Raw genomic sequence first — 16,434 nt, 5'->3', positions numbered from 1 at the left:
TTCTGGAGAACTCATTCCCACAATGAACTCCTTCTGGATAGCTCATTCTCATCATTAAGTCCTTCTGGAGAGCTCATTCTCATCATTAATTACTTGTGGAGAGCTCATTCCCATCATTAAGTCCTTCTGGAGAGCTCATTCCCATCATTAATTACTTGTGGAGAGCTCATTCCCATCATTAAGTCCTTCTGGAGAGCTCATTCCCATCATTAACTCCTTCTGGAGAGCTCATTCACATCATTAACTCCTTCTGGAGAGCTCATTCCCATCATTAACTACTTCTGGAGAGCTCATTCCCATCATTAATTACTTCTGGAGAGCTCATTCCCATCATTAACTACTTCTGGAGAGCTCATTCCCATCATTAACTCCTTCTGGAGAGCTCATTCCCATCATTAACTCCTTCTGGAGAGCTCATTCCCATCATTAACTACTTCTGGAGAGCTCATTCCCATCATTAACTCCTTCTGGAGAGCTCATTGTCATCATTAACTCCTTCTGGAGAGCTCATTCCCATCATTAACTTCTTCTGGAGAGCTCATTCCCATCATTAACTCCTTCTGGAGAGCTCATTCCCATCATTAATTACTTCTGGAGAGCTCATTCCCATCATTAACTACTTCTGGAGAGCTCATTCTCATCATTAATTACTTGTGGAGAGCTCATTCCCATCATTAAGTCCTTCTGGAGAGCTCATTCCCATCATTAATTACTTGTGGAGAGCTCATTCCCATCATTAAGTCCTTCTGGAGAGCTCATTCCCATCATTAACTCCTTCTGGAGAGCTCATTCACATCATTAACTCCTTCTGGAGAGCTCATTCCCATCATTAACTACTTCTGGAGAGCTCATTCCCATCATTAATTACTTCTGGAGAGCTCATTCCCATCATTAACTACTTCTGGAGAGCTCATTCCCATCATTAACTCCTTCTGGAGAGCTCATTCCCATCATTAACTCCTTCTGGAGAGCTCATTCCCATCATTAACTCCTTCTGGAGAGCTCATTCCCATCATTAACTACTTCTGGAGAGCTCATTCCCACAATTAACTCCTTCTGGATAGCTCATTCCCATCTTTAAGTCCTTCTGGAGAGCTCATTCCCATCATTAACTCCTTCTGGAGAGCTCATTCTCATCATTAACTCCTTCTGGAGAGCTCATTCCCATCATTAATTACTTGTGGAGAGCTCATTCCCATCATTAAGTCCTTCTGGAGAGCTCATTCCCATCATTAACTCCTTCTGGAGAGCTCATTCCCATCATGAACTCCTTCTGGAGAGCTCATTCCCACAATTAACTCCTTCTGGATAGCTCATTCCCATCTTTAAGTCCTTCTGGAGAGCTCATTCCCATCATTAACTCCTTCTGGAGAGCTCATTCCCATCATTAATTACTTCTGGAGAGCTCATTCCCATCATTAAGTCCTTCTGGAGAGCTCATTCCCATCATTAAGTCCTTCTGGAGAGCTCATTCCCATCATTAACTCCTTCTGGAGAACTCATTCCCACAATGAACTCCTTCTGGATAGCTCATTCTCATCATTAAGTCCTTCTGGAGAGCTCATTCTCATCATTAATTACTTGTGGAGAGCTCATTCCCATCATTAAGTCCTTCTGGAGAGCTCATTCCCATCATTAATTACTTGTGGAGAGCTCATTCCCATCATTAAGTCCTTCTGGAGAGCTCATTCCCATCATTAACTCCTTCTGGAGAGCTCATTCACATCATTAACTCCTTCTGGAGAGCTCATTCCCATCATTAACTACTTCTGGAGAGCTCATTCCCATCATTAACTCCTTCTGGAGAGCTCATTGTCATCATTAACTCCTTCTGGAGAGCTCATTCCCATCATTAACTACTTCTGGAGAGCTCATTCCCATCATTAACTCCTTCTGGAGAGCTCATTCCCATCATTAACTCCTTCTACTTCCCATCATTAACTTCTTCTGGAGAGCTCATTCCCATCATTAACTCCTTCTGGAGAGCTCATTCCCATCATTAACTACTTCTGGAGAGCTCATTCTCATCATTAATTACTTGTGGAGAGCTCATTCCCATCATTAAGTCCTTCTGGAGAGCTCATTCCCATCATTAATTACTTGTGGAGAGCTCATTCCCATCATTAAGTCCTTCTGGAGAGCTCATTCCCATCATTAACTCCTTCTGGAGAGCTCATTCACATCATTAACTCCTTCTGGAGAGCTCATTCCCATCATTAACTACTTCTGGAGAGCTCATTCCCATCATTAATTACTTCTGGAGAGCTCATTCCCATCATTAACTACTTCTGGAGAGCTCATTCCCATCATTAACTCCTTCTGGAGAGCTCATTGTCATCATTAACTCCTTCTGGAGAGCTCATTCCCATCATTAATTACTTGTGGAGAGCTCATTCCCATCATTAAGTCCTTCTGGAGAGCTCATTCCCATCATTAACTCCTTCTGGAGAGCTCATTCCCATCATTAACTCCTTCTGGAGAGCTCATTCCCATCATTAACTCCTTTTTTTAGATTCTTGGAATCTTTTAACCTTTACACATACTTTTGCATTGGACCTTTAACTCCCCTACATTTAAACACAGAGTACAATCCTGTGTGTCATCTAAAAAGAGAGATCTATTAGACACAGAAATTGAGAGGTCACACATATGCAACACTGCATACAAAGTGTAGACCCCACCCCTCCCCCCACCAAAAGCTCATATCTTATAATGAGTTTCTCTCAAGCAGACAGCCATCGTATAAACGGCTCTTTGCATTTGGATAGGAGGTGTAATCTGAAAGAGGGGGACCTCTGCTGAGTGTTGGCATATGGTAACATAAGACAGTATCAGATCGAGAAGGAAGCAGAAGAGGATCAAAAAGAGGAATGAAGGCTGAAGGCAGTTGGAGTACGTTGTTTCTCTCACGCTTATACATGCTGATGGCGTGATCAGATGAAAAACCTCTCATCCCTCGCTTTCTCTCTCTCTTTTCTTTCTTCCCCTCTCTCTCTCTCTCTCTTTTCTTTCTTCCCCTCTCTCTCGCATCTCAGTCGCTCTCTCTCACCATCTCTTCCTCTCTCTCTTTCCCCCCTCTCTCTTTCCCCTAACTCTCTCTTTCTCTGTCCCTCCCCCTCTCCCTCCCATTCGGCTCAGATGAGGGAACTCAATTACATCCCTCCTTTTTAGAATCGGCTCACATAGCAGGGAGGATGACCTAACGATGTCTGAGAACAATTAGGAGAGGAGTGAGAGCAAAGTCTGGGGGATATTTAAGCCCAGTCTTTTATTTATTCATTATTTCTCTGCCATTGCACATGTATTGAGTACTGTACATATACAGCCCTATATGATGTTAATTGCCAAGTCAAACAGACTCCTTCCTGCAAAAGATACCTAAGTATGAACATGAACAATGGTGAGTCGGTGACACCATGCATCTTAGTATGCTGCCCTTACACTCAGGTCCTCATCTCCACTCAATCAAAGCTGATGGGCTGTCCTTCAGTTGTCTGAAATCTGGCATCCTCTTCTATTTTTAAAGGCTCAGGATCAATAACGTATTAAATGGATATACTTATTTCTTCTTCTCTCCGTTTACACCTGGATCTGTTTGACATGTCCAGACACCGGACAACCTTGAGACGAGCCAGGGAAACCTTTCGTTCCAATAACTGCTGGGAGGGACAGGTATGTTTGACCCTATCGTTGCATTTTGACTTACAAGCTTTGTCGCAGACAAAACAAGAGATATGCACCCTGCATGGCTTCTCAATAGACACAAGTTCATTTTCAACACTGAGGGTAGGTGTCTATATCAGTCTTATTTTGGCTCTTGATTGACTGTTCTTTACAATGGTCTCTATCTATTTCTTAGCCACTCCTTACTGGCAAAGGCAACATTTAAGCAATAAGGTCATAAGAATATCCCTTAGCCTTGGTAGATTGGCCATACATCACAAACCCCCGAGGTGCCTTATTTCTATTATAAACTGGTTACCAACATAATTAGAGCAGTAAAAATAAATGTTTTGTCAAACCTGTGGTATACGGTCTGATATACCACGTCTGTCATCCAATCACCATTCAGGGCTTGAACCACCCAGTTTATGATTTCTCTTAAACGATTATCATCATCCTCACTGTGCAATTGTGAATGAAATCTGTTTACTGTAAAACAATGACTTCTTTTAACTGACACAACTAGATGAAACGCTTCTGTATGTCTGAATGTGACTGATAAAGACTGGTATGGGTCTCTCCTGTAAAATACATGTGTGCTCTCCAGTGACATATAAAGTAAGTGGCTTCCTTTGGCTTGTATGAATATTGAGTGTACCTAAATCTGTTCTCCTTATGATGAGTATGTTTTCATTGGTCAATAGTGTATGCACGGCACAGGAGGCTGCTGGGGGGAGGACGGCTCATAATAATGTCTGGAACGGCGCTAATGGAATGGCATCAAACACATGGAAACCAGCCGTTACCATAAGCCCATCCTCCCCAATTAAGGTGCCACCAACCTCCTGTGATGCACACCATATTCCAACTCCCTCGCAACAACTGAATCCAAAGAACAAGCACAACAGGGAATCAGTCTCTCAAAAGCAGGCTTCAAATCAACGTGATCCATAATCAAAATGTGTCATTGCAAATCATTGTGATAAACAACTGATATTGTGTGGGGTGTATATATTTGAGAATATTTGATATTACATTTGTTATTGATCGCATTGCAAATATACACATCTGTAACATACAATTCATGTTCTATCATTACATAATCTAAACTATTTATGATCTATAGGAAACTGTAAAGTCAAGTCCAACAAGCATGTCAATGATCAGCCTATAAACTGAAACTCAGAGACAACATCAATTAAAGACAGTCGAATTTCACAAGACTTTACCTTGAGAAGGATGCACGAAGAAAAGTGCGCTCAACACGCGTAAGCACCTGGAAAGATTCATAGTGCATACGCCAATGGGCAGTTTCCAGTAGTCAACTCTCCCCTATATTTGGTGCGCTTCGGTCTTTTTAAAGGGAGTCAAATCCCCTTTAATCAACTTGCATAAATGTTCCACCAGCTGGATGTGGGATGGCTTGTCCAACCCGTCAAGTCGCCAATAAAACAGAAAGGTAGTAGATAGATGGTTAAGATCTCCTACAGTCTTTGGTTGGAGACAAAGTAGAGCTCAAATCAGTCTTGGAGTCTTCGTGAAGGACATGCTGCTTCTCCATCTGCATGTTTCTCCTCTCAGTGACCAGCTGGCTAGTATACATGAATATGAATGACCACAAGCCCTTCTGTTCTGTCCCTTAACTCACCATCTCAAAGTCTCTCCTCGTTCCCATGGAATCCTCAAGCAAAGTGTGGCTCCCCACTCTCTCTTTCATTACCTCTCTCTATCCTCCTCCTCCCCGCCGCCTCTAATATCTCTCTCTCCTCTCTCTCCTTTCTCTCTCCTCTCTCTCTGCTCACACTCTCTTTCCCTCTCTGCTCACACTCACTCTCACTCTCGCTCAGTTGATTTTGTTTTTTTAACCTGTGTGTCATGATCGCGTCTGGTGGGATAGACAAAATAAACATGTGGACGATGGTGCACGCATTCGCGTGTCTGGTGTAGTCAGCATGTTACCCTTGAATTCTAAAGTCCAAATTCTGTCCACAGTCCATCTGTTTGTTTTCACCTCTTTATCCTCTCTAACCTTTCATCCTGAATGATATATCTTCATCTTCCTCCCCCTTTCTCACCTGACATGGTCCCCCCTCTTCAGCCCTAGCTGTCTCGATGCAGCATCGCAACTCCCCCTGAGACAGATAAAGCCTCGTATTTTTTGGACGAAATGTTCTACTATCACTCCATTCTACACATTCCATGTACTGGCATACTGTATATGAGGCCTTTCATAGTCAAGAGGTGAGCATGAACCATACAACTTTTCACTTTTTGATGTACTCAAGGATGATTAAAAAAAGATTTGGTATCGACATTGAATAGCTGAGAAGGGTGCTCAGACAGAAGAAAATGGTTTTAAAAGAAGCTTCAATCAAGCGGTTACCCATTTACCTTACACGGCCTGCTTAAGCGAAAACACTGCATTGAAAACTATTGAACAATGTAGTTAGGAAATAGGAGTGGCATGATGACTAAGAGGCATTTACTTGTCGGATACTGAGTTCCTTTTCAACGCACAGAGTGCCCACAGAGAGAAGCCTCCACAATATATGTATTGATTTTCCAAATCAAAGACACTCTCTCCAACAAGCGATGACTAACACGGACTTGACAGATGAATAGATAGATTTCTCTCCTTCTTTCGCTACACAGCAAACACGGGGCAGATGTGTGGGGTGAGTGTTCTGTCCATTCTGTTCATCTGTGTTGGCGAGAGAAAATACTTGATCAGTGACTGTTTGCTCAGACTCGATAATGAATTACTTCAGCGGATTAATTCAGGACATATTTTGTGGGAAAAACAGGAAGTACATAAAGACCAATTAAGGTTGGGTTTTGTTGACACAAACAAACAACCTTCAATGATGAGGCAGATCATCTGTGCTTTTGGCTTGTTGCTGGGGGGTGGGAGGTGGAGAAAAGGAAAGAAAAAAAGAAGCTGTTTCATTAAACCTGGTGAGGAGAGAAATGAGGGGTGGGATTCACTTTTGGCACTGGCCTCCTTAATAATTCAGCGAAGGAAGTGCTGAGGTGGTGTGACACGGGGGGTGGGTGGGGTGTGTGTTCACAATAGGTAATAAGAACATGCTAGATAGTGTGAGCCTGGCTATAGCGATGGAAAAGTTAGGATATTCGAGATTCCTCCATTGTAGTATCCACAGTAGAACAGCACCATCTATTCCAGAGCAGCATTGAAACAACCCACCAGACTAACAACGATCTAAACTGTAGATCAGGTGTATCTAAAGAGAAAGACAACGATGATTAGGAGGATATATAGATAGATTATAGATTAACATTTATATATTTCATGTTAATCGAATAACTGTCCGTAGTCGCGAGGGAATCTCTCGCTACCAAAATAGTTCCATTATTGATGGGCCCCAAAACCACTGAAGCATCTCAAGGTATAGATCAAAACACACAGAGCTCCCTTGATATGTGTGTGTGTATGTGTATGTGTGTGTGTGTGTGTGTGTGTGTGTGTGTGTGTGTGTGTGTGTGTGTGCATGTAGCCACGTAGTTGCACTCAGAGAGCTACAGCACCAGTCAAAAGTTTGGACACACCTACTCATTCAAGGTTTTTTTCTACATTTGGAATCATGTAGTTACCAAAAACGTGTTAAACAAAATAGATTTTAGATTCTTCAAAGTAGCCACCAATTGCCTTGGTGACAGCTGTGCACACTCTTGGCATTCTATCAACCAGCTTCACCTGGAATGCTTTTCCAACAGTCTTGAAGGAGTTCCCACAAATTCTGAGCACTTGCCGGCTGCTTTTCCTTCACACTGCGGTCCAACTCATCCCAAACCATCTCAATTGGGTTGAGGTTGGGTGAATAAAAAATAAATAATATTTCACCTTTATTTAACCAGGTAGGCAAGTTGAGAACAAGTTCTCATTTACAACTGCGACCTGGCCAAGATAAAGCAAAGCAGTTAGACACATATAACAACACAGAGTTACACATGGAGTAAAGCAAACATACATTCAATAATACAGTAGAAAAATAACTCTATATACAATGTGAGCAAATGAGGTGAGATAAGGTGGGTAAAGGCAATAAATAGGCCATGGTTGCAAAGTAAATACATTAAAGCAATTAAAACACTGGAATGGTAGATTTGACAGTGGATGAGTGTGCAAAGTAGAAATACTGGGGTGCAAAGGAGCATAATAAATAAATAAATAAATACAGTAGGGGAAGAGGGAGTTGTATGGGCTATTTATAGATGGGCTATGTACAGGTTCCGTGATCTGTGAGCTGCTCTGATAGCTGGTGCTTCAAGCTAGTGAGGGAGATAAGTGTTTCCAGTTTCAGAGATTTTTGTTTTTGTTTGTTGAATTTTACCCCCTTTTTTCGCCCCAATTTCGTAGTATCCAATATATATATATATATATATATATATATATATATATATATATATATATATATATATATATATTTTTAGTAGTTACTATCTTGTCTCATCGCTACAACTCCTGTACGGGCTCGGGAGAGACGAAGGTCGAGAGTCATGCGTCCTCCGAAACATAACCCAACCAAGCCGCACTGCTTCTTAACACAGCGCGCATCCAACCCAGAAGCCAGCCGCTCCAATGTGTCGGAGGAAACACTGTGCCCTTAGCGACCTGGTCAACATGCACTGCTCCCGGCCCGCCACAGGAGTTGCTAGAGCGATGAGACAAGGATATCCCTACCGGCCAAACCCTCCCTAACCCGGACGACTCTAGGCCAATTGTGCGTCGCCTCATGGACCTCCCGGTCGCGGCCGGCTGCGACAGAGCCTGGGCTCGAACCCAGAGTCTCTGCGCCACCCGGGAGGCCCTCAGTTTCAGAGATTTTTGTAGTTCATTCCAGTCAATGGCAGCAGAGAACTGGAAGGAGAGGCGGCCAAAGGAGGAATTGGCTTTGGGGGTGACAAGTGAGATATACCTGCTGGAATGTGTGCTATGGGTGGGTGCTTCTATGGTGACCAGCGAGCAGAGATAAGGCGGGACTTTACCTAGCAGGGTCTTGTAGATGACCTGGAGCAAGTGGGTTTGGCGACGAGTATGAAGCAAAGGTCTGCCAACGAGAGCGTACAGGTCGCAGTGGTGGGTAGTATATGGGGCTTTGGTGACAAAATGGATGGCACTGTGATAGACTGCATCCAATTTGTTGAGTAGGGTGTTGGAGACTATTTTGTAAATGGCATCACCGAAGTCGAGGATCGGTAAGATGGTCAGTTTTACGAGGGTATGTTTGGCAGCATGGGGGAAGGATGCTTTGTTGCAAAATAGGAAGCCAATTCTAGATTTAACTTTGGATTGGAGATGTTTTATGTGAGTCTGGAAGGAGAGTTTACAGTCTATCAAGACACCTAGGTATTTGTAGTTGTCCACATATTCTAAGTCAGAACCGTCCAGAGTAGTGATGCTGGACGGGCGGGCAGGTGCAGGCATCGATTGGATGAAGAGCATGCATTTAATTTTACTTGTATTTAAGAGCAGTTGGAGGCCACAGAAGGAGAGTTGTATGGCATTGATGCTCGTGTCGAAGGTTGTTAACACAGTGTCCAAAGAAGTATACAGAATGGGCCAGAAGTATACAGAATGGTGTCGTCTGCGTAGAAGTGGATCAGATACTCACCAGCAGAAAGAGCGACATCATTGATGTATACAGAGAAGAGAGTCAGCCCAAGAATTGAACCCTGTGGCACCCCCATAGAGACTGCCAGAGGCCTGAACAACAGGCCCTCCGATTTGACACACTGAACTCTGTCGGAGAAGTAGTTGGTGAACCAGGCGAGGCAATCATTTGAGAAACCAAGGCTGTTGAGTCTGCTGATGAGGATGTGGTGATTGACTGAGTCGAAAGCCTTGGCCAGGTCAATAAATATGGCTGCACCATATTGTTTCTTATCGATGGCGGTTAAGATATTGTTTAGGACCTTGAGCTTGGCTGAGGTGCACCCATGACCAGCTCTGAAACCAGATCGCATAGTGGAGAAGGTACGGTGGGATTCAAAATGGTCGGTGATCTGTTTGTTAACTTGGTTTTCGAAGACCTTAGAAAGGTGGGGTAGGATAGATATAGGTCTGTAGCAGTTTGGGTCAAGAGTGCCTCCCCCACCCCCCCTTTGAAGAGGGGGATGACCGCAGCTGCTTTCCAATCTTTGGGAATCTCAGATGACACGAGAAACGTTGAACAGGCTAGTAATAGGGGTTGCAACAATTTCGGCAGATAATTTTAGAAAGAAAGGGTCCAGATTGTCTAGCCCGGTTGATTTGTAGGGGTCCAGATTTTGCAGCTTTTTCAGAACATCAGCTGACTGGATTTGGGAGAAGGAGAAATGGGGAAGGCTTGGGCGAGTTGCTGTGGGGGGTGCAGTGTTGTTGACCGGGTTAGGGGTAGCCAGGTGGAAAGCATGGCCAGCCGTAGAAAATTGCTTATTGAAATTCTCAATTATAGTGGATTTGTCAGTTCCTATCCTCAGTGCAGTGGGCAGCTGGGAGGAGGTGCTCTTATTCTCCATGGACTTTACAATGTCCCTGAACTTTTTTGAGTTTGTGTTGCAGGAAGCAAATTTCTTGGCATTGGCTTTTCTAACTGCCTGCGTATATTGGTTTCTAACTTCCCTGAAAAGTTGCATTTCACGGGGGCTGTTCGATGCTAATTTACATTTACATTTAAGTCATTTAGCAGACGCTCTTATCCAGAGCGACTTACAAATTGGTGCGTTCACCTTAAGACATCCAGTGGAACAGCCACTTTACAATAGTGCATCTAAATCTTTTAAGGGGGGGTGAGAAGGATTACTTTATCCTATCCTAGGTATTCCTGAAAGAGGTGGGGTTTCAGGTGTCTCCGGAAGGTGGTGATTGACTCCGCTGTCCTGGCGTCGTGAGGGAGTTTGTTCCACCATTGGGGGCCAGAGCAGCGAACAGTTTTGACTGGGCTGCGCGGGAACTGTACTTCCTCAGTGGTAGGGAGGCGAGCAGGCCAGAGGTGGATGAACGCAGTGCCCTTGTTTGGGTGTAGGGCCTGATCAGAGCCTGGAGGTACTGAGGTGCCGTTCCCCTCACAGCTCCATAGGCAAGCACCATGGTCTTGTAGCGGATGCGAGCTTCAACTGGAAGCCAGTGGAGAGAGCGGAGGAGCGGGGTGACGGAGAGAACTTGGGAAGGTTGAACACCAGACGGGCTGCGGCGTTCTGGATGAGTTGTAGGGGTTTAATGGCACAGGCAGGGAGCCCAGCCAACAGCGAGTTGCAGTAATCCAGACGGGAGATGACAAGTGCCTGGATTAGGACCTGCGCTGCTTCCTGTGTGAGGCAGGGTCGTACTCTGCGGATGTTGTAGAGCATGAACCTACAAGAACGGGCCACCGCCTTGATGTTAGTTGAGAACGACAGGGTGTTGTCCAGGATCACGCCAAGGTTCTTAGCGCTCTGGGAGGAGGACACAATGGAGTTGTCAACCGTGATGGCGAGATCATGGAACGGGCAGTCCTTCCCCGGGAGGAAGAGCAGCTCCGTCTTGCCGAGGTTCAGCTTGAGGTGGTGATCCGTCATCCACACTGATATGTCTGCCAGACATGCAGAGATGCGATTCGCCACCTGGTCATCAGAAGGGGGAAAGGAGAAGATTAATTGTGTGTCGTCTGCATAGCAATGATAGGAGAGACCATGTGAGGTTATGACAGAGCCAAGTGACTTGGTGTATAGCGAGAATAGGAGAGGGCCTAGAACAGAGCCCTGGGGGACGCCAGTGGTAAGAGCGCGTGGTGAGGAGACAGATTCTCGCCACGCCACCTGGTAGGAGCGACCTGTCAGGTAGGACGCAATCCAAGCGTGGGCCGCGCCGGAGATGCCCAACTCGGAGAGGGTGGAGAGGAGGATCTGATGGTTCACAGTATCGAAGGCAGCCGATAGGTCTAGAAGGATGAGAGCAGAGGAGAGAGAGTTAGCTTTAGCAGTGCGGAGGGCCTCCGTGATACAGAGAAGAGCAGTCTCAGTTGAATGACTAGTCTTGAAACCTGACTGATTTGGATCAAGAAGGTCATTCTGAGAGAGATAGCGGGAGAGCTGGCCAAGGACGGCACGTTCAAGAGTTTTGGAGAGAAAAGAAAGAAGGGATACTGGTCTGTAGTTGTTGACATCGGAGGGATCGAGTGTAGGTTTTTTCAGAAGGGGTGCAACTCTCGCTCTCTTGAAGACGGAAGGGACGTAGCCAGCGGTCAGGGATGAGTTGATGAGCGAGGTGAGGTAAGGGAGAAGGTCTCCGGAAATGGTCTGGAGAAGAGAGGAGGGGATAGGGTCAAGCGGGCAGGTTGTTGGGCGGCCGGCCGTCACAAGACGCGAGATTTCATCTGGAGAGAGGGGAGAAAGAGGTCAGAGCACAGGGTAGGGCAGTGTGAGCAGAACCAGCGGTGTCGTTTGACTTAGCAAACGAGGATTGGATGTCGTCGACCTTCTTTTCAAAATGGTTGACGAAGTCATCTGCAGAGAGAGGAGGGGGGGGGGGAGGAGGATTCAGGAGGGAGGAGAAGGTGGCAAAGAGCTTCCTAGGGTTAGAGGCAGATGCTTGGACTTTAGAGTGGTAGAAAGTGGCTTTAGCAGCAGAGACAGAAGAGGAAAATGTAGAGAGGAGGGAGTGAAAGGATGCCAGGTCCGCAGGGAGGCGGGAGTTTTCCTCCATTTCCGCTCGGCTGCCCGGAGCCCTGTTCTGTGAGCTCGCAATGAGTCGTCGAGCCACGGAGCAGGAGGGGAGGACCGAGCCGGCCTGGAGGATAGGGGACATAGAGAATCAAGGGATGCAGAAAGGGAGGAGAGGAGGGTTGAGGAGGCAGAATCAGGAGAAAGGTTGGAGAAGGTTTGAGCAGAGGGAAGAGATGATAGGATGGAAGAGGAGAGAGTAGCGGGGGAGAGAGAGCGAAGATTGGGACGGCGCGATACCATCCGAGTAGGGGCAGTGTGGGAAGTGTTGGATGAGAGCAAGAGGGAAAAGGATACAAGGTAGTGGTCGGAGACTTGGAGGGGAGTTGCAGTGAGGTTAGTGGAAGAACAGCATCTAGTAAAGATGAGGTTGAGCGTATTGCCTGCCTTGTGAGTAGAGGGGGAAGGTGAGAGGGTGAGGTCAAAAGAGGAGAGGAGTGGAAAGAAGGAGGCAGAGAGGAATGAGTCAAAGGTAGACATGGGGAGGTTAAAGTCGCCCAGAACTGTGAGAGGTGAGCCATCCTCAGGAAAGGAGCTTATCAAGGCATCAAGCTCATTGATGAACTCTCCGAGGGAACCTGGAGGGCGATAAATAATAAGGATGTTAAGCTTGAAAGGGCTGGTAACTGTGACAGCATGGAATTCAAAGGAGGCGATAGACAGATGGGTAAGGGGAGAAAGAGAGAATGACCACTTGGGAGAGATGAGGATCCCGGTGCCACCACCCCGCTGACCAGAAGCTCTCGGGTGTGCGAGAACACGTGGGCGGACGAAGAGAGAGCAGTAGGAGTAGCAGTGTTATCTGTGGTGATCCATGTTTCCATCAGTGCCAAGAAGTCGAGGGACTGGAGGGAGGCATAGGCTGAGATGAACTCTGCCTTGTTGGCCGCAGATCGGCAGTTCCAGAGGCTACCGGAGACCTGGAACTCCACGTGGGTCGTGCGCGCTGGGACCACCAGATTAGGGTGGCCGCGGCCACGCGGTGTGGAGCGTTTGTATGGTCTGTGCAGAGAGGAGAGAACAGGGATAGACAGACACATAGTTGACAGGCTACAGAAGAGGCTACGCTAATGCAAAGGAGATTGGAATGACAAGTGGACTACACGTCTCGAATGTTCAGAAAGTTAAGCTTACGTAGCAAGAATCTTATTGACTAAAATGATTAAAATGATACAGTACTGCTGAAGTAGGCTAGCTGGCAGTGGCTGCGTTGTTGACTTTGTAGGCTAGCTGGCAGTGGCTGCGTTGTTGGCACTACACTAATCAAGTCGTTCCGTTGAGTGTGATAGTTTCTACAGTGGTGCTATTCGGGGGCTAGCTGGCTAGCTAGCAGTGTTGATTACGTTACGTTGCGTTAAAAGAACGACAATAGCTGGCTAGCTAACCTAGAAAATCGCTCTAGACTACACAATTATCTTTGATACAAAGACGGCTATGTAGCTAGCTATGTAGCTAGCTACGATCAAACAAATCAAACCGTTGTACTGTAATGAAATGAAATTAAAATGTGATACTACCTGTGGAGCGAATGCGACCGGGTTGTTGAGTGAGGAAGTTCTATTCGGTAGACGTTGGCTAGCTGTTGGCTAGCTAGCAGTGTCTCCTATGTTAAGGACGACAAATAGCAGGCTAGCTAACCTCGGTAAATTAAGATAATCACTCTAAGACTACACACTCTAAAATACACAATTATCTTGGATACGAAGACAGCAAAGACAACTATGTAGCTAGCTAACACTACACTAGTCAAGTCGTTCAGTTGAGTGTAATAGTTTTTACAGTGCTGCTATTCGGAAGACGGTGGACGTTTGCTAGCTGGCTAGCTGGCTAGCTGCTGGGCAGATAGCAGTGTAGACTACGTTAGGACGACAAAATACGATAATTACGCAATTATCTTTGATACAAAGACGGCTATGTAGCTAGCTAAGAAGAAATTGCTAAGATTAGACAAATCAAACCGTTGTACTATAATGAAATGTAATGAAATGTAATGAAAAGTTATACTACCTGCAGACCGAAGCGCTCGGATGCGACCGCTCGCTCCAACCCGGAAGTTGGAAATGCTTCATGTTATGAGTATGCTTGTAATCATTAAGGACTGCGGATATATAGAAGAATTTATCAAATCAACAAGCAACTCTTAACTATTAATAACACTATTATTATGGTGGGAGATTTGAATATGGTCTTAAATACCTCTATGAACTGGAAAGGAAATCGCACTACAAACTATCACCATCAGGCACTTAAGGAAATCATGAATGTCATGGATATATTGGAATTAGTGGATATATGGAGACCCTGACCTAGTGAGATATACATGGCGGAGGCTTAATCAAGCTAGTCGTCTTGACTACTTTCTTATGTCATTCTCTCTGGCACCAAAAGTTTAAAAAGTGTTGATAGGGGACAGAATGTGGTCGGATCAGCACATAATTGGCATATGTATTACTCTTACAGAATTTCCACGTGGGTGAGGATATTGGAAATGTAATCAAAGCCTGTTGGATGATAAATTGTTTATAACTAGGACAGAATCATTTATAACTGACTTTTTCCGACATAACATAGGTACAGCAGATCCCCTTATTGTATGGGACACTTTTAAATGTGCCTTTAGAGGCCATGCAATTCAGTACTCATCAATAAAACAAAAGCAATTTAGATCAAGAGTCCATATTAACAAAGGAAATTGAAGAACTAACAGTACAGTTAGATAGCAATAAAAACTGTACCATAGAGGCACAGAATAAGTTAGAGAAAAAACTAAAAGAAATGGAGGAACTTAATTCAAGAAGGATCCAGTGTAATATATTATAAAAATAAAGCAAACTGGATGGAATATGGGGGAAAATGCACCAAATTCTTTCTCAATCTTCAATATAGAAATGCTACCAAAAAATGTGTTGAAACTTGTTACTCATGATGGGGTCACGATATTTTGAAAGAGGAAGTAAAGTACTTTAAGAATATGTTTCCATTTCAGTCTCCTCCATCTCCACTAACTGAAACTAATTTTATGGATTTTTTTCCTAATAATAATGTCAAATAAACATCTGTACAGAAAGACTCATGTGAAGGCCAAGTTACAGAGGAGGATCTTCTTGGGGCCTTTAATAAGGCTGGGAAAACTCCAGGGCTGGATGGCATACCAGTGGACGTATACAAAACCTTTTTTGATGTACTCAGAGGACCATTATTAGCATGTTTTAACCACTCCTATTTAAATGGTAGATTATCAGACACGCAACAAGAAGGTCTGATATCAGGATTACTGAAACAGGACCCATGTGGTATATATAAAGATCCAGTCCATAGCTGAATAATTTTGCACGCCCAATTTTTCCGTTTTTGATTTGTTAAAAAAGTTAGAAATATCCAATAAATGTCGTTCCACTTCATGATTGTGTCCCACTTGTTGTTGATTCTTCACAAAAAAATACAGTTTTATATCTTTATGTTTGAAGCCTGAAATGTGGCAAAAGGTCGCAAAGTTCAAGGGGGCCGAATACTTTCGCAAGGCACTGTACATAGCTAAATAGTTGGGAAGAGATTTTCAATGTACCCATTCCATGGCACATGGTTTATGAATTGATACGCAAAACAACGCCGGATTCAAAACTTCACATTTTTCAATTTAAATTACTATACAAAATTCTTGCAACCAATAGAATGTTGTATATATGAAGGATACAATCTTCCCAGGTCTGCAGATTTTGCTGTGAGGAAGCAGAGTCATTAGATCATTTGTATTGCTATTGTCCATATGTAGCTTGTTTTTGGTCACAGGTCCAGGAATGGCTGAAGAATTGCAACATTTGCCTAGAACTAACGCTGCAGATAGCAATACTGGGTCATTTGAAAAGACATAGTCAATCAATCAATAATATAATAATTATTTTAGAATTTTTTTTTATTTTTAATTTACAACCTGTAGAAGCTATGAGAATAGAAAGGTTCATTACTTTTGTGAAGCATCACAGCACAGTTGAAAAATATATGGCAAACAGAATTCCAAAATGGATGATGTTGAGAGATAGATGGGAGAGGTTGAATGGAGCTGAAGGGTGG

General features: G+C 44.4%; 1 protein-coding gene across 1 annotated transcript in view; it reads right to left on the bottom strand.

Annotated features, from left to right (window-relative positions):
* Window positions 1–5,381, bottom strand: part of chrna4b (cholinergic receptor, nicotinic, alpha 4b) — a 30,158-nt gene extending 24,777 nt beyond the window's left edge. Inside the window, exon 1 of the mRNA XM_029665533.2 lies at window positions 4,893–5,381. Within this exon, the coding sequence (XP_029521393.2) occupies window positions 4,893–4,953 (61 nt within the window). The 5' untranslated portion in view covers window positions 4,954–5,381. The remainder of the gene's footprint in view (window positions 1–4,892) is intronic.
* Window positions 5,382–16,434: the final 11,053 nt, after the last annotated feature.

Source organism: Oncorhynchus nerka, linkage group LG7, assembly GCF_034236695.1.
Source record: "Oncorhynchus nerka isolate Pitt River linkage group LG7, Oner_Uvic_2.0, whole genome shotgun sequence".
In the NCBI taxonomy this organism is placed as follows: domain Eukaryota; kingdom Metazoa; phylum Chordata; class Actinopteri; order Salmoniformes; family Salmonidae; genus Oncorhynchus; species Oncorhynchus nerka.
Note: the sequence above shows the minus strand (reverse complement) of the source record. Positions and strands in the feature narration are given on the sequence as shown.